This window comes from Aspergillus sclerotioniger (genome assembly GCF_003184525.1).
Source record: "Aspergillus sclerotioniger CBS 115572 chromosome Unknown BO94scaffold_1, whole genome shotgun sequence".
NCBI classification, from domain to species: Eukaryota; Fungi; Ascomycota; class Eurotiomycetes; order Eurotiales; family Aspergillaceae; genus Aspergillus; species Aspergillus sclerotioniger.
The window spans coordinates 975,737-995,832 of NW_020290991.1; the positions used below are offsets into that span (position 1 = coordinate 975,737).

The following is a 20,096-nucleotide window of genomic DNA, read 5'->3' on the forward strand; positions in this document are numbered from 1 at the left end:
CTGCTAATATCCAGTTGGCAGAGGCAAACAGGAATCTCGAGACCGAGAGACAGCTCCGGACCCAGGCACAATCGAATACGCGGAAACTCCAAGGCTCTCTAGACACAGCTAACAAGGAGATCGAAGATCTACATCGCCAATTGATGCTACTGCACAAGATAGTGGAGCCTGAGTCTGATCACTCTTCTGAAACCTGGGAGAAGATCCAGCCTAATCTCGCAAAGAAAATTGATTTGGCGCAGTTGCTGGAGACAACACAGAGCAAGTTGCAAGTGACTGAAGAGAAGTATAGTCGAGCGGAGGCCCAGTTGGCTGAGATGCGACGTCGGCATGGGGATGAAATGAAGGAGCTCGATGCACGTTATGCCTCATCTAAGCGCGCCTTGTTGGAGGAAATCGATCAGAACCAGGTTTCTAGCCCGCGGACACCTACTCATCTCAGAAAGAACTCCGAGAATGTCATGGTGAAGAAGTTTGGCACTCCCACAACACCCAACCGGAGGCTCAACTTTAACGAAACAGCCAATGACTCTGGCCGGTCTGACAGAACGGTGGATACCGTGGGCTACCAGAAACGCATGGACATGGCTACCGAGATCGAGGAGCTCCAAAACAAACTCCAAATGAGCGAGATGCAGAACAAGCATCTTCAGAATCAACTCGTCCAAGCGAAGCCTGGCCGTGATATGTGGCAGGAAGAAAGCCCCTCTCTTCGACGCATGCAGCTCCTAGAGCGCGAGAACGGACGCTTACATGACCAACTCGACGACTCTTCTAAGAAGGTTTCTGCCCTGGAGAAGAGCATTCGCTCAGGAGACCTTTCTCTACGGGACGTCCAAGCCAAGTCGCACGAGGAACTGTATGACTTGATTAATTCCCAGGAGCAGTCCCGGCGTTCTTTACTCAAGGTACACAACGAAGCCATTGCAGAGTTCAGCGACGCCAAGGCTCAATTTGAAAAGCTCAAGCGAGCCAAGGCTACGTTGGAAGTCGAGCTTCGTGACTCTCGCTCTGAATTCCAGGAGCTGCAGGTTGCAAGAGATCAGGACGCTATCAGTCGGAATCAACTGCTACAAGAATTTTCAGACCTGCAGATCCGCCTTGACGCGGAGACATCCAAGTCGGCAGATCTGGCCTCGAGTATGAGCCTGTACAAGACCCGTGCCGATGAGTATTTCAGTAAGCTTGAACAGGCCGAGATTGCAGTCTTGAAGGCTACCCGAGCGGAACAATTCGCCAAATCCCAAGCCCAAGAGGCTGAGGACACATGCGCCCAGATCATGTCCGAGCGCAAACAGATGGATGCTCTTGTTGAAGACTTGCAACGTCAGACTCAGTCCCTCGAAGCTAGAATGGAAGATCAAGCTGCTGAGCTGCAGGGTGCGCTCCAGGCCAAGCAGCGTCTTCAGAATGAGCTTGAGGACTATAGGAACCAACGTGCCATCGATATTGAAGACAAAGAAACATCGATGGAGCAGACCAGGCAAAAGTATCAGCGCGAATTCACGACGCTCAATAACGAACTTGAAATGGAACGCGAGAAGGTCCTGAATGTCCGTGGAGAGAGCTCGCGTCTCCGTGAAGAGCTTGAAGCCTTGCGGAGCAAGTGGGACGACGAAGTCCTGAACAGCTCGACTTGGGCTAAGGAGAAGGCCCGAATGGACATAATGCTTCAAGATGTGACGACGTCTCGCGATGAGGCCGTGAATGCTCACAATGAAGCTCAGAGCAGGGTTGTCTCCCTTCTGTCGCAAGTGAGAACCCTTCGCACCTCCGTCGACGACGTGACCTCGGAGCGAGACATGTTGCTCAAGGAGAAGAAGATGCTGGAGACGCGTCTGGCTGAAGCGGGCGAGAGACTTGAGGATCTCGCCAAGGGAGAGAGTCCATCCATGCGCAACGCTGCAAGTATGGACCGCGCGCTGTTAGAACTCAAGTCCAAGCTTGCCCAGCAAGAGGATGTTTCCGCGGCTGCGGTGGGCAAGATGAGGCGGGCAGAGGCACTGGCTATGGAGATGCAGAAGGAAGTCACTGCCGAAAGAGAAACGAACGCCCAACTTTTCAAGGACAAGGCCGCCCTAGAGAAGCAGCTGAAGGAATCTCAACTGCGGTGCGTTGATCTCGAAACCAAGAGCTACTCATCAGGCAGCCAGGATGTCCGATTCCTGCACAAGAGAGTCAAGGAAGTGAGTTGTTCCCTGGAAATTTTTAGCCCCCAGCCCAAAGAATGCTAACCATTTGGTAATAGCTAGAAACCCATCTTGAGGAGCAAGAAGCCAAGCACAGTTCTAAGCAGCGTTCGTTGCGGAACGTTGACCGCACAGTCAAAGACATGCAGTCCCAGATTGATCGTCGCGATAAGATGAATTCTCAGCTAAATGACGAGGTCAACAAAGCCCGCGAAAAAATTGAGCGCCTTCTCCGAAACATTGAGGAGCTCCAGCACAGCGACTCTGAAACGCAGCTGCAGGTTCGTCGAGTGGAGCGGGATCTCCGGGAAGAGCGGGAGAAGTCGCTCAGGATGGAGCGTGAACTGGACGGATGGCGGGCGCTCCGTGTTGAAAGGGGCAGCGTTCTCGGACGAGGCCACGTTGGAGCTTTCAGCGACGCCGGGAGCAGGAGGGGGAGCAGCGTGTATGGTTCAGGCGAGGTACCACAGCGGATGCCTAGCAACACCAAAGGCTTCTTGTAAGAATTATAACGACCTAGCAGGTTGACCCTGCTGAGCACATGGCTCGATTTAAACCCAGGCGCTAAACATTCATCCAGGGCCTGAGCGACCAATTACGACTATGACCTGATGGCAGCCCTGCATGGCTACGGAGTGTTGAAGGGAAGCGGCGCTTGGATTTGCTTTTGAATGATTTTGACGTGTATGCTATATGATTTGCTTTAACGCTTCATGATGCATCTTGGTGATCTGCGACGGACGACTTTTTTCTTCCCAGTCTCCGGTTTTGTTTTATGTTATTGTTCACGAATTATACCTTCATTTTGATGATTTTATGATAATGTTTGAACCTGCACAAGATCACAAGTATATATTTCAATGGGCACTCTCGTGCCTACGGTATATTTGCCATTGGGACATGACCTTTTCAGTATCCGCAATGCCTAGTATTTCTAGCGCCCGTAAATTAAGATCTCCCACGCTATAATTAGCCACCACAACTTAAATCGACACGCACGCATGCACAGGCTTGCCAGCAAGGGGGACAGGAAAAGACAACCTGAGCGGGTTGGCAGCCAAGAACCACCGGTCCGGTAGCCGCGCGGCTGAATCTGTTAGCGCTCGCTTGCCAACGGGCGGATGAACCCACCCGAGCTTGGATCAAGACGAGCGTCTCTCATTCTTCACCTCATCCTCTCTACCACAAGCTCCATCTGCAACGGGGATTCCCCGCGCCGCTCTTCACAATGGTAAGCAGCCCCTAAAAACTATCAATTTCGAACAGACTGCCCTCCCGATATAAGCAATCGCCCCTCGAATCCTGCCCACCCGACTGCCCAAAAATCTTCCCCCTCCTTCCCTCCTTCCAAAACCCCAAGCTAACCAAACCCCCTCTTGCAAATGAACAGGCGCGTAACAGCGAAAAAGCCCAGTCGATGCTCTTCCGTTTCCGGGCCCAACAAGCCGCGGACCTCGGAATCATCGACATCGGGCGCACGCGCCGCCCGAAAGCCATCACATCCGTTGACTCGATCCCGATGTGCGAGAAATGGCGCGGCCAGGTGCTGAAGGAAATCTCGCGCAAGGTGTCTCGGATCCAGGAGCTCAGTTTAAGCGATTATCAGATCCGGGATCTGAATGATGAGATCAACAAGTTGATGAAGGAGAAGTGGACGTGGGAAATGCAGATTCGGAACTTGGGCGGGCCCAACTATATGCGTGGCTCGGGACGCGTGTTTGATGATGATGGGAGGGAGATACCTGGCGGTGGGAAGGGGTATCGGTATTTTGGACGTGCGAGGGAGTTGCCTGGCGTGAAGGAGATGTTTGAGGCGGCGGCGAGACGGGGGAGGCCGGCTGAGGAGGATGATGAAGAGGGGATGAAGGGACGGGGAGGAGAGATTGCGACTAAGAAGGTCGATGCGAATTATTTTGGGTATGGATTGGATGAGGAGGATGGGACGTTGTTGGCGTATGAGAAGCAGAAGGAGAAGGAGGCGGTTGAGAGATTGCGCAGGAAGGGGGATGATGCTGAGGATGGTTGGGAGCCGTTGCCTGGAGATGCTGGTGATGGCGTTGAGTGGAGGTTGCCGAGTCTGGACGAGGTTCAGGAGGAGTTGGTCGATCGACGGAGGAGGAGATTGTTGGATAAGATCTCGTGAGGCTGTGCGGGCTTGGGGTACTGCGTTGGGCGTCTGTCTCTTCCGTCGTCCTGTGTTTTCTACGGGGTCTCTTTTCTCTTGTCATAGGCGTTATGGTTCTTTATCTGGTGTGATTTCGTCTCATCTTGTCTCTCCTACGTCGTTCTGCGGTTCTACCAGTCTACTATGCATCTGAGGGGAGGCAAAAGCTCATTGATGATACCAACATGATTCGTTCTTTTGTACAATGGATGAGAGGATTATCTATTCTATATGGTTGTTTATTCACTGTTTGGGTTGCTTTCTTGCCAGCTTTTCGGCCTTCAAGGCCTGGGTGATACTGAGGGGTAGTTCTCGCTCTTCGCCAGCTTGTTGGCGACGTTCTTCCTCCTGCAAGTCGTCAAGCATGAACTTGCCCAGGTCGCCGGCACGCCATTTCTGGATAAAGTGCAGTGCTGCAAGATCAGTATTTGGGATGCCGCCTTTGCTCAGGAGACCAGTCTGTTGGGCGAACTTGTTCAATAGAGGCACGATCTCGTTCGTTGGCTCCGCCCATCGCTTATATACCTCGGCGCTATTCAGGTTGATGTGATATAATAAATAATCGGCCAATGTGACCGGGGAGATGACCGAATCTTTGACACAACCACAGAGTGCTAGTTTTAGCATGTTCTCCGCGTCGGGCACGTATGGCATGAACACACCCGGGGTGTCTAATACATAGACATGGGAGCCACTTTCTCTCTCGATAACCTTCACAGGTGACCCGATCTTCCTTGTGATACCAGGCTGGCCTCCGGTCCGCACAGCCTTGCCCCGTCCCACACCATAGTTACGCAGGTGGTTGATCAGCGTGGATTTTCCCACGTTGGGCATACCAACTATCATCACCCGACATCCAACAAGCTTGTCTGGTCCTTCTGCATCGTCACGCAAGTGTCTAATGATGGTGCCCATATCGGAACGAGAAGACGAGCTCACGAAGAATGTGGCGCCGTTTTTATTGAAGGTTCGAATGGTTTTCTCTGCCTGCACGTGGAAAAGAAGTATTAGCAATCCCACGCCCATAATATGTCTCTGGAGCATTTCCTCACCAACTTCTGTGCTTTTGACCCAGTTTCAGCACCCAGGTCTCTCTTGGTATAAACGGTTAATCGTCGTGTCTTTCCTAGTGCTTCCTCAAACATGGGGTTGATAGATGTAACAGGCACCCTGTAATCGCGACACTCGACTACATAGTCGATCGAAGACAGCATGTTCTGCATCTTCTTCAGACCCGCCGCATGATGGCCCAGGAAATAGGACCTCGGGATAGCCCCATGACTGGGGAAAGCCTGGCGCGGAATGAACTTGGCTGCCATTATGATCAGTCCATAAAGATATGGTGGGGTAATTTTGTCTCCGGCGACCTCGAAAATCCTATCCAGCTGGCATCATCCAGGAGCAGTGCAGAGTGGTTGCGGTCTGGAGGACATCGTTTTGGAATTGTGACGCTGAGGAAATTCCTCCGCGGGAGAGATTTTGTCGGCCTTTGAAGGCGGTAAGAAAGGCGGTTCGCATTCGAGCTGTCGGTGCCTCTTGGACTGCCTTCCCTCTCCGGTGCACCTCTGAATGACAACATTGAGGGCAGAGCATGTTTAACTGCCGGAAGTCTAGGTGCTGTATGGGCAAAATGATGCAGTCTTGAAGATAATCATTTACAAAGCGACTCAGCTCGAATGTCCTGGCTGTGAGGGCAGCACATAGGCAAGACAGAGCCTACCCTTTTAAGACATGGTGTTCTACTCAAGGTCGACAAGGTGGCTTAGCATGCGATACATGCTATTTATGATGCAGTCGTGATAAACTAATAATTAGTCTGGTTAAAGTCAATTGATATGCTTTTAGGCGGCTTCATCCGTTCGGTTCGGAGATGGTGCAGCGAGTTTCTTATCGGGGATGTGATACGTCATGAGGGCCAAGGCGGGCATCGCTGGTTTCCCGCCAGACCGACTTTGACCCCTCCAGATCATCATCAAATTGCTCTCTACAAAGATTGAACAATGCCGTTGATATCTGCTTTTCGTCCTCGGTCTACACGGACCTCATCTCTCCGGCATAGACCCCGGAGGCAACGGAGGTCTCCGAAACGCAATGATATCCAACACAATCGCGAAGTTGATCAGGATCAAGACAACGATGATGAGGATGATGATGCGCACTCCATCATTACACCCTCCAAACATACCCCCAAGGCGATTCGGATGCTACGGGGCTCCGTGTCATCAGGTGGTCCCTTACGGCCATTTCGTCTGATAAAGCAGGATATCATGAACTTGCGACGCCGATATATATCCGATTGGACAGTGTTCAATCAGCTAGTCTTCGCGAGTGCTGTCTACGTTTTCTTCACGAATCTCCTTCCGGGGATTACTTTTGCGAGTGATCTCTATGTTCTTACTGGCAAGAACTGGGGGACTATTGAAGTCGTATTCAGTACAGGCCTATGCGGAGTTATTTTTTCACTGTAAGACATGCTCCCTGCAGCATAATCTACTATAGTATGACATAAGACTTACAACGACACTCAGGCTCTCCATCCAACCGCTGACGATCCTTGGGGTTACTGGACCATTCTCAGTATTGGCTGAGAATATCTATGCATTGTGCGAAGAAGTCTTCAATGTGAGATGACATGAACAAAATTCTTTCAATAAACAATAGCTTATCTCCACAGGTATCATTCCTGCCGTTCATGGCCTGGTCCCTGATCCATGCTGCATGGCTTCACTATCTCCTAGCCATTATCAACGCCCATGACTGGACAATGCGCTATGTCACCACCTTTGCAACGGAGATCTTTTCTCTCCTCAATAGCATTATCTACTTCCACAAAGCTATTCAAGAGCTTGAAAGAGCCCACGAGAGCCTTTCTTTTGCAGCATTTCTGTACGCTGTCATAGGTGCAGTGGGAACGATGCTCCTCGCGATATTCCTATCCACAGCAGAAAGCTGGCGCCCCTTGTTCCATCGATATATACGAATGGGCCTAGCAGAATACGCTGCTGCAATCTCCATCATCATCTTCATTGGATTGCCTCACGTCGGGGAACTAGCCCATCTAGATAAGATGACCCTCCCTGTCAGTACCTCTTTCACACCTACATCTCCTACTCGTGACAGATTCCTCGTCGAATTCTGGCACCTACCCGTAGGTTGGGTTTTCGCCGCTATAGTCCCAGGGATCATCATCACCATTCTCTTCTTCTTCGACCACGAAGTCAGCTCAATAATATGCACAATCGATCGATATGGAACCAAAAAGCCGGGCGGCTTTGCTTGGGATATCGTTCTTCTAGGGACTACAACAGCCCTATGCGGCATTCTTGGAATACCACCTGCCAATGGGCTTCTACCTCAAGCTCCCCTTCACTCAGAGTCCCTAATGCATACCGAGAAAGAACAGCGCACGATCACTGTCGACGGAGAAGAAAAGCTCGAAACGTACGAGGTAAAACGAGTTTACGAACAGCGCTGGTCCTCATTTCTCCACTCAGCCGTTATTCTCCTCTTTATCAGCCCGCCATTTATGATAGTCCTCGGGTTGACTCCGACAAGCGTCCTAGCAGGCTTATTCATGTTCATGGGCGAGCAGAGCTTATCCGTCAAGTAAGCTACAATGACCCCCCCGCAACAAAATAAAGCCAAAAGCCAACTAACAATATCAGCCCAATCCTCTACCGAACCTTCTACCTCCTCACCCCGCCCTCCGAACTTCCTCCTCTCCCCCCATCTCTTGCAAAACAACATAGCACCCCCGAAGAAGAGACCCCAACACCTTCTTACATCCCCATCCACCTCTACACAATCCTCCAAATAATCATCACAGTAGCCATCTTCATCCTCACGCTCACCCGCGGCGCGCCCGCATTCCCAGTCCTCATTGTCGCGTTAGTCCCATTCCGTCTCTTGATCATGAAGCGCTGGTGGCCGCGCGAAGTGTTGCGGTTCGTAGACGCGTGGGCATGTAGGGAGGGGACACCGGAGGACGACGAAGACGCTGAGGCGAAGATGCGCAGTGAACAAGGAGGTGGAGTTCTTACTCCGCAGGACCCCTCTGGTTCTGATACTGCCGTGACAGAGGACATGAGGAACAGCGAAGGGATTGACCTAGGTCTTGCTGATAGGAATCGCGTTGATGAAACAGGTAATGAGTGGGTCGAGTTGGGAGTCTGAGGTCGTGCCGATGAAGAGTCGGGAGGTCGATTGCACCACACCGACAAGTAATCGCTACAGCTTGTCTTGCGGAAATGGTTTGAGGGAAAGGGCAATTTTACGACATCGACGCTATAACGATCATACCTTACACGAGGAACGAAACATGTCTATAGATCTATTCCTTGTTATTAACATAGACGAGTATCAACTTTGAAGTAGGGTATCAACCATACACTTGATTCTGCGCCACGAAACTCCTGTCAGTACCTGCTCCATGGTCCCATAAGATTGGTTGATATCATGGATGTAAACCCGAACAAATTTGACGACTAGGCCCTCCACCCTTGCACAAACTCGTGTAAGCGATCAATGACGACACCGAAAATGGCGTTCACGCTATCGCTGATCAGCTGTTCAAAGTGACGAATCGCTTCTTCTTCGGTCATTTCTAGATGGAAACGCTCTTTGACCTTGAGGACGGCTTTGTCTGGTTCAACTCGGATGTCAGGGATATTAGCATCGACCATTAGACTGAACAAATTGAGGATGAGATTGGCTGATTTGCGTAGGGTGGTGTACGCCGTGAAGCAGTACTGTTTGAACTGGAGATAGAGTGGGGATGTGGTTCCGCCCATGCCCTCGACCATTTCTTTACATAACTTCATCATGGGCGCAAACGGCTTAGGGTCTCGGCCGAGGATGAAGCCGAAATCAGCGTGGAAGAAATGGCCGTCGGGGGCGAGAAGGAGGTTCTCCAGGTGTCTGTCGCCGACTCCAAGGAGATAGGTGATCACACAATACCCCGCGCAAGATTTGATGTATGTGTCCATGGTTTCTTTGCGGACACCGAGGGGTTCGCTGTCGTCGGGGTTGTTGTCTTTAAGATACGCCAGGACGGATTTGTATTTTGCCGAGATTGCGGAGAGGGAGGCTGATGGGATAAATTGGACTGCTCCGGCAGTAGCATTCGTCGCTAGGATGCGGTATGGGGTTAGTTTGAGGTCAAGGTTCTCCTTTTGGAGGAGGCGATCCATCAGTATGATAATTTGGATGACGAGTTGATCTTGGCGGAGGTCGTCGCCGATCTTGAAGAGGATAGGGTATTTCCGCCCGTCCGAGGTCTTGAACATGACCTGCAGCGGGGAGAGAGAGGATTTAAAGACGTTGGCTTCGTCGGGGTAGCATCCTGTGACCAATACTTCTGGGTCCAGTGGCAACGGTAGCGGGGGGTCGATGTGGAGCATGTCGTGCTTGGGATCCTTCAGGAACTTCTTTAGCCGCTCGATCTTGAGGACCCGATTCTCACGGGAAAACCGAACGTCTTTGGAAATTTTCGTAAGAACAGTAACCAGTTCACCTTGCCGCAAGAGGGTCTTTCGATGTTCTGGATGGACTTTCTCTAGCTCGGTCATGAAGTAATATTCAACGCGAGCGAAAAGCCTCCGTTGCGCCGATAATGTCCCCGGCCCGGCATCGTCACATTCAACCATGAGGTACCAATGCAAATAGTTTCCAAGTTTGAAGTTGTTAGCAGCACGTGCGATAAGGAAGTTGGCCAAAGACGAATCGTGTGCGGCATCTTCAGCTTCATTACTAGAAGTGTCCTCATATTTCAGCGCCTGCACAAGCTGTAGAAGATAGAGAAGTAGTTCTTCATCGTCAGCCTTGCGAAGCCTTTCAACAGCATAAGAACGAACTGCAGGATTATCGAAAGTCGGTCCAAGAAGCTCAAGGGCATCATCGACGTCAATTTCGGTCCATTTGGGCAGTATTTCAACGGCCTGATGCGCTTCACCAACATCCCTCCAGTTGACCGACTTGACGAACTTGGTGAGAGCTCTCTTCTCGCGGGTTAAGTAATATCGGAATCGCCAGACAAGATCTTTCTCTTCGGCGGATAGGTCTTGCGTTGGCTCATACGATAAAATCACGTTGAGTTCATCACGGATCTTGGGGTTTGGCTTCAAATCACGATCCATAATGCCAGTCCGATGGCTACGAATCAGTCTCCGGTGCTTATCCTCACATGGGTTGCCGGTCTGGCCGACTTCAGGGTCGTAGATTCTGATCACACCACCACCATCCGCACCCTCTATCCCCGGACCGAATCGAACTTCCGGAGCTGGCTTTAGGGCCGGATTTGCATTTGCAGGGGCACTTTGCGGATAGGATGAAACGGGAGGCGGTGGGTATTCATGATCCGACCAGACGATGGGATGATCAAAGCGCGGAAAGTCGACATAGAGAATGAAATTCTCGTCGTCAACATTATCATCATCTGAGTCATCTCCATCCCCACCTCTATCCTCTGAGCGCTTCTGTTTCGTGGCTTTCAGACGTATGGCTCGTTTCCTCGCAGCTTCCTCCGCACTGAGCTTTAACCTTTCTAGCTGACGAAATACCATTTGATCCATCCAGTCAATGCGCGGTATTTCTCCCATCTCATGCTTCTTGATCAGCACTTCGACGCGCTCCAGCTCCATCTCTTCCGATGACGGACCTAACGGATCCGGGGCGTTAGTCTTTCGACGTTTCGGTGGCGGGGTTGACGGCGTAGTTGTCGACGAGAAACCGTCCGCAGCTCTGTGGCGATAAACCTTGCATTTCTGCCTGCCCATCTTTAGTTTTCCGTCCTCGTCAAACAATGGTATAGTGGTTCCGCCAAAAGGTACGTAATGCCCCCGTGCCCCTTCGCCGCCAAACGGCGAGAGATCCCAGACAGTGATAGCCAGTTGACTTTTGAGAGGAGCATCCTTTATCGAGACTGGCATCTGCAGCCATTCGTTCCATGATCGAGCGGACTTGAAGGCCTTGTATGAGGTCTGTAGAGGAACTCCTAGCGCTTTGGAATCTGACCACAGTTGGACCGTCACGAAAAGGTCAGAGACAGGGTTCTGCGCGGAACCGATGTGTCGCAATTCAGGTCGCTTCAAAAGCACGGAAAAAGGCAGTTGTTTCTGCTTTCCTTCTAACGAGCCACTTTATCCTGTGTCAGCGAATCATTGCTTGCAATCAGAACGACAGAAATAGTCGGCTGTTGAGAAACCAAGGTGCACGTACATCTTTACATGGATTGGGAAATCCACCTGAGTGGAAACAGTAAAGGTAAAGGCCTCCATGCTTAGCTCAGGGCCGTTCGTATCCACCGCAATCGGACCCCACGCCCTTCATTGCAAACACGAAGCGAAGGACTGGACTGGATTGCCGGGGAAGGGAAGTGAAGTGACATGGATAGAGAGCTCCGGCCGGAGACGACGGAGCCGCGGCTGTTGATTGGCCGGTTGCCTGGGGCCAGCCGCCCCGATGACGCGGGGTGATGGCCGGTCACGTGCCGCTACGCGCTCGGCGCGCCTCGGCCGGGACGTGTTACCAAAAAAGAAATGCCCGGATGGCCCTTGAAGTTCGAACATCGCAGGTTGGTTGCTATTTGGGGATATGATGAACCCATAGTCCATGCAGTCTCGTGTCGCATTCGCATTTTCTTCTTATTATCTGGGTAACTAGCTGGTCCGCTTTGTACCCTCTCTTTGTCTCTACTCTCCGACCAGTTGACATCAGGCGGTCGCAATCGATCGCGTTCTTTGTCCGTCCCCTCCCCTCCGCGTGTTGTTTGTTGTCGCAGGATCTCTGCCCCTCGAGACATGGCATCTTCCACCTCTCTTGGATCTCCTAGTCAGTCACTAGCACAAGGACCGCCCTCAGATAAGGAGAATCGCCCCAGATCGACAGGTATCACCAAAAGAAACCAAACTCAAAAGATGGCACCCCGCTCCGCCAAACGCGCCCGACTTTCAGCCAGGGACTCGAACATCCAGGGTAGCCAGCGTCTAGCAGCGTCGCAGGCAAACCGGACCGATGCCAATCAGTTTTACGATCCAGATCAGGACGAGGGAGAACGACGACAGATTCGTAAGGGCCTCAGAGATCTGACGCGGGACCTCAATGGTAAGGCTATCACTAGACCCGCTGCTCATTTTGTTATCTGACTGGGCTTTGTAGATTCCAGAAGTGAATACCTACAAGCGGGAAACCACGGACTTCGGGATACCATAAAGAAAGCAAATGAGATATTTGAAAATGTCAAGCAAACCTCTGATGCAACTATTGATTCTCGGTTGCTTGTTCAAGCGGCAGATTTGTCGTACAAGAAGACCGCACAGTTGGTATTGGGGGATGCCAGCGCTGGAATAGACGTTGACGAATTCGTCTCGAAATGCATTTCTTTCATGCGGCGGGCCCCGACGGAGTCTCAAGCCTCAATTCCTAGCAGCACACAGCGTCGGCGCACGGGCATTGGAAGGAGCCAGGTTGACCCTAATGACAGTGATGAGGATCAAGGCGATGCAATGAACTGGGACTGGCTCGGACGCGCTGCTTGTTTTTGTAGTAATTCGCGACCGTCGGTACCTGGTTTCCTTCTAGGACCCCTGTCGGTACAAAAACGCATCCGGCAGCAACCTACACGAAGAGCACGAGAACGGATTGACCCAACACGGGCTGTTGCGCCGCAAACGCTTGAAGAAAAGGACCTTGACAGACAAGAGACCTCGAACCTCACGACCATGTGTGCCGAAATAAATCGGCTCTTGGCGAGAACACAGAACCAGGGCCAGGATGCTGTAAATAGGCAACTGTCACAATTATCCGAGCCACCAACCGATGAGTTGGTGCAGGAGGTGATGGCTAAGAACAATGTTGCCGATGATGGAGGCATACCTCTGTTCCAGTTTTGCCTTAACCCGAAGTCATTTGGACAGAGCGTTGAGAACCTATTCTACGTTAGCTTCTTGGTCAGAGACGGTATGGTCGGAGTGTCAGTGGACAGCCGTGGGTTGGCCACTTTACGTAAGTCCTGCTCAGTACCCTCGATAATTTGAGCGTCTAGTTAATCGTTCACGGACAGATGCCTCGAAGCCTCATGCGCCCAGCGAAGCCCAGAAAAAGGGGGTCCAGAAGCACCAAGCCATTTGCAGCCTCGACTTTGAAGTATGGCAAGACTTGATTGAAGCCTATGATATCAAGGACCCCATCATCCCTCATCGTCAAGAGGAGACCCAGGATACGGCCCAATCCTGGCAAGGCTAATAGAGAATGACCCAGATGAATTCCATAGGAGAGGAGTGATGTGTCTTTTTACTGCTGGAGTGCTTTGTTTTTGTGCCAGTGGATAGCGTGATACCCATTTGTTGTGGAAGGTGTTGGTGTGCATTTTATGATAAAGAGTTAAATAACTGGTGTAAGGGTGTTCTGGATGAGTTAGATTTAAGGTGCAATCCACAATCAAAGAAAAGCAGAGCCTACCCCAAATCCTTCACGCACACACCAGTAGGTAGCCACCACCTGGTGTGCACTGGTGCAGAGGGATAAACAATGGTCCCTGGTGGGCAAACTGTTGGGTTGGCCAAGCTGTAATTGGCTCCAGAACAGCCACTCAACCAACTTTATCTTAAGTCGCATCCCCCACCCTGCTGACAGGACCCTGACAACCGGCATGTGGTTGACAGCTTGGTGGAGATGTTATGGAGTACTTAGTTCCAGCCTTCCAGCCTTCGAGGGCCTGAGGTTGCGCCTTCCGGAAATAGCTCCCAGGCACGCAGCCACGATCGCTCCTGCTGGTTGCGGACACAGAATGGGCCCACGGTGCCTTACGTCATAGGCATCAAGCCCGTGGTTGCCTCCAGGCGCAGCTCCCCCAATCGATCTACTAGCCTTATCTTCCCTCGTGCAAGCTGTCACACCACTTGATTTTCATCAACCTGGAGGCATCGCAGCTCACCAAGCAGCAAATATCTGGTGTCACCAACTCGCTGCTTTGCAGCACAACAATCATCATGTCGCCCCGCCTTTTCCCTGCGAATCCTTCGGATGTCATGGTGATCCGCAATGTAACTTCTAACGTTGTCACCATGAGTTTGCCATTCGCACGTTTCGGTCGGCTGAAGTTTGGTGGACGTGGTACACTGGGTTCGCAATTCTATTTTCCTTGCTATGCTACAAGCTCATTTCTCTATGTTTCTATCCTGGCTACCTTACGGGAACATGTTTATCTTAGTGCTAATAGTATCCGTTGGCGAAAATAGTCAAAATGGAAACAGGCTCCCTCGCAGTTTTTTCTCCCGTCAACCTGACCCAAGAAGTACGCGACACCATCGCCGGACTAGGCGGTAGTGTCAAGTATATCGCGGCTTTGGATCTGGAACATCACATCCACTTGACCGCGTGGAAAGAGGCATTCCCTGATGCTGCAATTATCGCTCCCGAAGGACTCTGGGAAAAACGCCAGTCCAATCCCAAAGTCAAAGATGCTGCGCCCTTCGAACATGTCTTCCGAAAGGAGTCCAATGGACAACAAAAGATCTCGGGGGAATTTGATACGGAATTTGAGACAGAATATGTGCATAGCCATCCTTCGCGCGAATTGGTCTTTTACCATCGGCCCTCTCGCACGCTTATTGAGGCGGACCTCTTGTTCAACCTGCCTGCGAGGGAGCAGTACTCGAAGACCAAGGAGAGCGCCACGTCTGGGGTTTTTACTAAGATGGTTTCTCCTTTGATGACTGCTAGTTCACCTGCGACTTGGCAGAAGAGGTTCGTGTGGTATGTTCTGTCTAGTGGAGATCGCCAAGCATTCGCAGAGTCGATACGCCGAATTGACAAGTGGGATTTTAATCGCTTGATTCCCTGCCATGGGGATGTTATTGAGAGCGGTGCGAAGGGAGTTTTCCGCACGGTCATGGAGTGGTTTCTAGCCGATCGCAAGCAGGTCTAGGACGGTGGATGGCCCACTATTCTTCTTCGTTAATGTTTTACCTCCTTGATTCCCTTACCTGCCAGAGTCCTGTTCTTTCTTCTCTTCCAGTGCGCAGGAGTCGAATCATCCTGGAGACGACAGCATGGTGCTTTTGCCGGCTATGCTTTCGATGTACTAATAGTATGATACGAAATCGTTAATGAGAACCAGGTGCGTTATGTCACTCATAAATACCAGACAGTCTTATGGATCCTCCCTATACTCCGTAGCACCCTTACGTAGGGGCCAGGGTGATGAAAAGCCAAGGCCCGTGGGAACTGGCAAGATTCTCCGGTGTTCCACACCCCTTGATTGCCGTAAGCTTAAGGTTTCCACACGTCGAACGCTACTGTGTATTAGTTACGACGTGAAGTCTCGGGGTCTCTCCGCCCCAAGGATTGCGCAGGCTAATCTGGAGTCGTCGAAAGCAGATGCTAAATGAGCAGCTATTGTGTAGAACACCAATGTAGCAATTCCTGGAATGTGGCCCAGTAACAATTGCCGACAGTCTTGCGGATGTCTCCGCCACCACCCTGCTGCTGCGCAGACACTGAATACATCAATCATGCAACGTCCACCAATGGCAGGAAAGGCCTGAACACCGGCTAGGCCCCGAAATCCGGGCTGCTGTCAGCTCCCGTCGTGTATAGATGATCGGAATGCAAAAAGTGACGTAGGTGTAAGTTAGTTCAGCAGGCATGGTATACAGAAAGCACCCCTTACCTATTACTGCACTCCTTCACGTTGTACTTGCCGGGCCAAGTCCCTGTACAACGTTGACTGCAGTGCCACATAAGTACAAACTACCGGTCCATCCGTGTTCTAGGCTGCCACGCAACTCCCCTGACGTCACAGCCACTGCTGCTTGGGTGTAAGTTCGTTTGTGTGTGTCGATTTTTGGGCTTTTCCCCTTAATTAATTCTCGGTCGGTCGAATGGCTTGATGACTCCATCCGCAGGGCGGGATATTAACCACGGGTCATCCATTAGGTAAAAAGGGACTGCAACGATCCCCTAAACCGGACGGGGTAAAGCTGGTGAGCTATTGAAGTTAGCGGGTGGGTGTGCGGTGGATTGAAGCCGAGGGAGCAATAGCCTAGTGCTGGGTACAGTGGAGAATAGTAGTGCATAAGTGAACTAACTGTTTTGCTGCAACTCCCGTTTGCTTACCCGATTGGGGTACCGCCGCTTTTATGAGGGCAGCACGTGAACGGGACACTCACAGAGCACGCACACAACACCTGGATTGAGTCTACCGCCTGGATCAAATTCACCGCCTGATGGATGACTTCTCAAGTTGGTAAGATATGAGGCTCACCGCTCGGTAACTTTCGTTCATTGATGAAAGTGATACAGTTTCTATGGTATGTATTGTAGTGTCCCAGCTTGGTTTTTTACCACACCACAGTGTGGCTCAACTATCACCCTCACATTGCCACCTTGATAACAAACGATAACAGTGCGTACCAGGCAAAACAGAACAGTATCACATTGTCAAAAAGTCAACCGGTCCTCACGAAAAACAAACAGTTGATACTCTTATTGAGCTCTACTGGTTAGCGCACAGCAGGCGCGCGCAAAAGGAATAGCAGGAATAGGAGGAATAGGAGGAATAGAGCACGTGAATAAATTGTTTTGTATCCTCTTACACGCTCGGCTGCTTATTCCTGGATTGATGGGTCGGAACTAAGAAAAGACTCTGGTACGGAAGACCACCTTTTCCGAGACCGAACAGTCAGCTGATGTCATCGAATACGCTCAGGTGTTTCTCCCCTCCCCAACACGGACAAAAACAATCCAATCGTGCTATTTGAATATAGAAGCTCTATAAAATATCTGTTGTTTTCTCTGCAGGTCGCAATTTAGTATTTGTGATCGGCTCTCTCTTCTGTGCTGACATCTCCTCTGCGGTGTTTCTTGTTCCTGCGATCTCTGAGCGAAAGTTATGTTGGCTGAAACTTTTGGCTGTTTCCTGCAAGTTCATGGGATGGGGCTCGGTAAACCCTGCGGGCGGGATCGCGATAGGGGCTGTATTAGTTCCCGTTCGGCACATACTGACAGCTGCTACAACAAAAGCTATGCTTAGTTTCGAGCTTTATGGAATAATTTGGATTTAGGTCGATACCAGCATGTCATAATTTGAAATACGTCAAGCCGAACATATCCAGCACCGAGGAGATCTTGATGAAAGAGTTAGGTCTGGGCACGATTTCTAGTCCATTCAACATTCAATCACGATCACAAAAGATGATGTCAGAAACGTCCGAAAACACCCATACAATTTCATCCTGCAGATTGTTAGCCAGAGTCAGACATTGTGAATATTTATACTCACACCATACACTATATCAACGAACATTATGTCCCTTTCAGGAGGAGCAGTGCGTGACACAGCTTTAATCCGAATAAGACTCAACCGGTTGTCAAAGTAAGTCAAGTAGAATCGTAATATATCATCATTCTGTAGGAATATCTCTTCTATATCCGGCTGGACCTGTGTACTTTCGTACCATCGACCTAGGATGCGTATTGTATCATCATTGTAATTAAGAAGTAGTCCTGTGCTGCGAGAGTTCACATAGCACGCTTTGATTGTTCGAATGTTTCTAAACGAGGCTTGTGAGGAGAAACGAAGGAATACAGGAGTCTGCAACTGATTAACCACCGGATTATGCGGTCTCATCTGTGGTATAGAATCCTGGAGCTTCAATTCTAGAGGGTACTTAAGTGGCTGACAGATTGTTCCCAAGCTCGTGAAGCTAGGTAGACCAGGAGACATATCGTAGTAGAGGCCCAATATTTCTCCATCCCCTGGACCATATATTCTCTTCATCCTGGTCACTGATGGCGGAAAAGAAGGTCCAAGAAGGTACTCTCTATATCTGCTGGTTGTGATCTATATGAAGTTAGCAGACGTCTTTCTCGGATTTGGCTATTCATACAGCAAGGTAACGATTGGACAGTGAATCATTCTGATGCCAGTAAACATGGATAGAAACTATCGTGTCTGAGTAGTCAAATTGAATATGGATTGGACAACCGTGTTGTTTGCCGTACCATGATACCATTAGCTGCTCTCTAGATTGTGTAGAGTAATGGTGGGTTCCTAAACCAACAAGTCCTTCATCGGAGCAGAATGCGGTTAATCCGCACAGCACCTGATTCTTTTGTAGAGATACGTATCTCATATATCGCTGAGACTGTGTTGCAAAATGGAAATGGCGCGGCCAGTCGTAAAAAAGCTTCGGAGAGAGCCAACGCAGCTGGCCGTAAGGTACCGGAGATAGCCAAAGAAAATCATGTCCGAATGTCGACTTATCGTGAGAGCTGGTCATAGAAATTTTCCAGACCTAGATTGACATCAGCATCGAGCACTAGTCTTACATCAAAGGTTTCATACATCCCAGGAAATTTCAATGGAGACTGGCCCTGCTCCTCGACACGAAACAACACGAAGAAGCTTGCTGCTCTCTAGTTCGTCCACGTTCTTCGAACTAGCTTCAGTCCCGGTCAAGAACTTCAGCTTCTGGAGTCCGTAAATGCCAAAACCGAAGACACAGGCGGTACAAGAAGATGGGACCGAAATTGAGGTTGAAAAACTGCCTGTCTGACCAAAAGCGCGCGCCCTTGACGAATGCCGCATACATAGATTCCCTTGATGATATTGGTGAAGTATACCATCAGCTCTCCGTGTAAAGAGATAGTTGCACACCCAGCTGAACGGGGAATGTATGACCAGATACTCTTTGTGGCATTAAGTGCAAGTAAACACCGGGTGGCACCAGGATCGAGGAAATCCCATATCATCGCACTCAGCTCGACTGGCAGCTTTCCGCATCCCCTCAATAATCCCAAAAGTATGCCATCGTGTTTTTTTGAGGCGAGAATCTTCAAATAATGCGACTATTGCATCAAAAGAGAGTGCATAGGTTCTATAGATCTCTTTTGGGAGCCCAATCCAGACGATTGGTGTTGTTGCAAGGATAAGATCTGAGAGAGTGCGACGACTTGGAAGATTGACTACAGCTGCTTTGCAGATAACGTGCATAGCAGGAGTTAAGACTGCTCTTCGTCGCGGATGACTGTAGACATGAATGGACAATTCCTTCAAGTAAATTACTTCAGTACCTTGGAAGCTTATAGCTTGAGTCACAACTGGATCCTTGCATGTAGAAAGCAGTAAGACTTTATGGATCAGTATATAGTTCGATTATTTTTGGACGTCACATACCTAAACAGAAGAAACTGTTTTCACTGAATTTCTGTCCGCAGAGTACACAATGGGGCAGCCTAACGTACTGGCAAGGCACTTGCATAGGGGGTCCCATTATGTGAAGTGCGGGATGTTAAGCCTGAGAAAATGTAACAATAGCATGAAGCAGCATTGTCAGTGATTTATACTTTCCGGGAGCGGTCTGCAAATGTGCACAGTGAATAGTAAAAAGCTGCAGCACGGTGTGCTACTTACCGCCTTTATCCGAGTTTAGAATATGATACCTTGCTTCTGAGAAAGTCAGATGACTATCTACCAAGATCGCAGATCCAGAAAAATCCCCTTGGCATTGTCTTTTACATGATGTCGAATCTCCAAAAGTATATTTCGGCCGAAAGGTAGAAGGAGTAATCGAATGTTACTGATATGAGAGAACAGTCGGTAATTGCCGTCATTCATGGGGCTGCACAGAAAGGAAAGAACACACAGCACTACGTATCAACAAAATATATAGCGTTGAATTGCGACAAATCCGGATAGTAGTCATGATAGGAAGACTTTGCTAAGTTGAGTAGCGACAAATCTG

The 20,096-nt window shown here is 50.1% G+C and overlaps 6 protein-coding genes across 6 annotated transcripts; 3 read left to right on the forward strand and 3 right to left on the reverse strand.

The window, feature by feature from the left end:
* The first annotated feature begins 3,345 nt into the window (after positions 1 to 3,345).
* Positions 3,346 to 4,464, forward strand: BO94DRAFT_12491 (pre-mRNA-splicing factor ISY1). Its single transcript, XM_025605597.1, has 2 exons — positions 3,346 to 3,420; positions 3,580 to 4,464. The coding sequence occupies exons 1-2, from the start codon at positions 3,418 to 3,420 to the stop codon at positions 4,330 to 4,332; spliced, it is 756 nt and encodes a 251-aa protein (XP_025473233.1). The 5' UTR covers positions 3,346 to 3,417; the 3' UTR covers positions 4,333 to 4,464.
* Positions 4,465 to 4,596: 132 nt separating this feature from the next.
* On the reverse strand, positions 4,597 to 5,739 carry BO94DRAFT_481316 (putative GTPase MTG1; the record flags this gene model as incomplete). Its single annotated transcript, XM_025608852.1, has 2 exons — positions 5,406 to 5,739; positions 4,597 to 5,340 (listed from the first exon to the last, which is right to left on the reverse strand). The coding sequence occupies exons 1-2, from the start codon at positions 5,670 to 5,672 to the stop codon at positions 4,597 to 4,599; spliced, it is 1,011 nt and encodes a 336-aa protein (XP_025473234.1). The 5' UTR covers positions 5,673 to 5,739.
* Positions 5,740 to 5,926: 187 nt separating this feature from the next.
* BO94DRAFT_529860 (uncharacterized protein) lies at positions 5,927 to 8,681 on the forward strand. The gene is made up of 4 exons (XM_025610540.1): positions 5,927 to 6,817; positions 6,882 to 6,975; positions 7,028 to 7,959; positions 8,019 to 8,681. Exons 1-4 carry the CDS (start codon positions 6,354 to 6,356, stop codon positions 8,524 to 8,526), a joined length of 1,998 nt encoding a protein of 665 aa, XP_025473235.1. The 5' UTR covers positions 5,927 to 6,353; the 3' UTR covers positions 8,527 to 8,681.
* On the reverse strand, positions 8,671 to 11,733 carry BO94DRAFT_619600 (phosphatidylinositol 3-kinase VPS34). Its single transcript, XM_025616872.1, has 2 exons — positions 11,569 to 11,733; positions 8,671 to 11,487 (listed from the first exon to the last, which is right to left on the reverse strand). Exons 1-2 carry the CDS (start codon positions 11,625 to 11,627, stop codon positions 8,838 to 8,840), a joined length of 2,709 nt encoding a protein of 902 aa, XP_025473236.1. The 5' UTR covers positions 11,628 to 11,733; the 3' UTR covers positions 8,671 to 8,837.
* Positions 11,734 to 11,811: 78 nt separating this feature from the next.
* On the forward strand, positions 11,812 to 15,277 carry BO94DRAFT_552091 (putative nuclear protein Qri2/Nse4; the record flags this gene model as incomplete). The annotated part of the gene is made up of 5 exons (XM_025613574.1): positions 11,812 to 11,831; positions 12,182 to 12,453; positions 12,508 to 13,353; positions 13,412 to 13,549; positions 14,589 to 15,277. The coding sequence occupies 5 exons, from the start codon at positions 11,812 to 11,814 to the stop codon at positions 15,275 to 15,277; spliced, it is 1,965 nt and encodes a 654-aa protein (XP_025473237.1).
* A 2,680-nt stretch (positions 15,278 to 17,957) lies between these two features.
* Positions 17,958 to 19,179, reverse strand: BO94DRAFT_12683 (uncharacterized protein). Its single transcript, XM_025605617.1, has 4 exons — positions 18,698 to 19,179; positions 18,355 to 18,647; positions 18,240 to 18,295; positions 17,958 to 18,193 (listed from the first exon to the last, which is right to left on the reverse strand). Exons 1-3 carry the CDS (start codon positions 18,938 to 18,940, stop codon positions 18,265 to 18,267), a joined length of 567 nt encoding a protein of 188 aa, XP_025473238.1. The 5' UTR covers positions 18,941 to 19,179; the 3' UTR covers positions 17,958 to 18,193; positions 18,240 to 18,264.
* Positions 19,180 to 20,096: the final 917 nt, after the last annotated feature.